Source organism: Vollenhovia emeryi, unplaced genomic scaffold (genome assembly GCF_000949405.1).
Source record: "Vollenhovia emeryi isolate VEMERY1.0 unplaced genomic scaffold, V.emery_V1.0 DF948523.1, whole genome shotgun sequence".
Taxonomy (NCBI): Eukaryota; Metazoa; Arthropoda; class Insecta; order Hymenoptera; family Formicidae; genus Vollenhovia; species Vollenhovia emeryi.
Genome location: NW_011957843.1, coordinates 1 through 1,480, shown reverse-complemented (window position 1 = coordinate 1,480; position 1,480 = coordinate 1). Strand labels below are relative to the sequence as shown.

The window sequence follows — 1,480 nt, the reverse complement described above, 5'->3', positions numbered from 1 at the left end:
ATTAATGTTATTATATAATTAATTACATTAGCAATCAATATGAATATTACAGGAATAGAAGTTAATAAAATATTAATTACCACAATTTTTACTATTATTCAATTTTACATTCTAGTGATTCTTCTATACTAGATGTTATATACAATTTACTTCTAACTAGATCTTATATATACAATTTACTACTTGTTATTAATTAATTATATATTAATTATAATATTAATTATAAATAATTAAAAATTAAAATGATCCAGATTAAAATGACCATGTGCTGTGATTGGTCAAATTAAAAATTTTATTGCATCCCATTAAAATTTTATTCAATGAAATTCTAGATTTGACCAATCATAGCACAAGGTCATTTTAATCTGAATCATTTTAATTTTCTCGCGAAAGCAGCCCAGATCAATGAAATAATGAATATATTTGTAAAATTGCAGCAAGATGTTCTTGATTTTGTTAGAAGCTAAGATTTCAATACTTCTAACAAAACCAAGATCATTTTGCTGTGATTTTTCTATTCAAAAATATACTCTTTACCTGTACAATATTTTGAACATTTTCCGACAACTCAAATTTCTGTCTTAATTCGGTTAATAGCTCTTGTAAGTTTATTATTTTTCTTTTCTGGCGGATGTGCTGAACTCTTAATCTATTTATTATTTTATCTTTTTTCTGACATGCATGCTTTAATACGTTTATACACATAGTCTTCTCCCTCGGGGTTAATAGATCTGCATCCGGTATATCACCAGGATATCGAAATTTCTTTGTTGAAATGTTAGATGTTGTATGCAGTAATGGCGTTTCTATCTCCATTTCAGTGTTCAAACTATAAAAGGATTGTTTAGCATTTTAACAATCACATGAATAAAAATGATTCGAAAGATATTGCAAAGGAATAAGCATGATTTAGAAATATGTTTACCTTATTGGCATCAGGTTATTTGCAGGTTCCTTTCTTTTTGGATTAAGATCTTGATTTTTTGTGGATATTTCTGTCGTTACTTCTACAGTTTCAATATGTTCCGATTCAGTTAGGCATTGATTATCAATCACATCTGTATTTAACAATGGAATTTCTGGTGTAGCTGGTAATATTTCAATCCTGTAATTTACAATAATTATATTACTAATAGATTTATTATATAGAACATGTGTTTACTGTTAATTGTATTACGTTTGTTCTTGGGCACGTGGAAAAATGGATGGAACAGAATTTGGTTTTAATCGAAGTTGATTATAACCAAAACGTTCTATACACTCTGATGTGAAGTGTAATATGCAGATGCGACTACTTTTCGGCACATTTCGTGCACTTTCTTGGTTGTTCAAAGTCACTAATGCCTCGATCCACTTCTCCTTGAGACTTGGATTGCTCGGAAATCTATTATTTGTAAATATGTATGTGATTGTTCTTTCCAATTATACAACTATCACGTTACTTTATTAATATATTTAGTTTGTTTATAATATACATATA

General features: G+C 27.8%; 1 protein-coding gene across 1 annotated transcript; it reads right to left on the bottom strand.

The window, feature by feature from the left end:
• Window positions 1–372: 372 nt before the first annotated feature.
• On the bottom strand, window positions 373–1,414 carry LOC105556673 (the record flags this gene model as incomplete). The annotated part of the gene is made up of 3 exons (XM_012003768.1): window positions 373–829; window positions 926–1,105; window positions 1,178–1,414. Coding segments are annotated over 3 exons (751 nt in total), but the record flags the coding sequence as incomplete, so codon positions are not given.
• Between the last annotated feature and the right edge of the window lie 66 nt (window positions 1,415–1,480).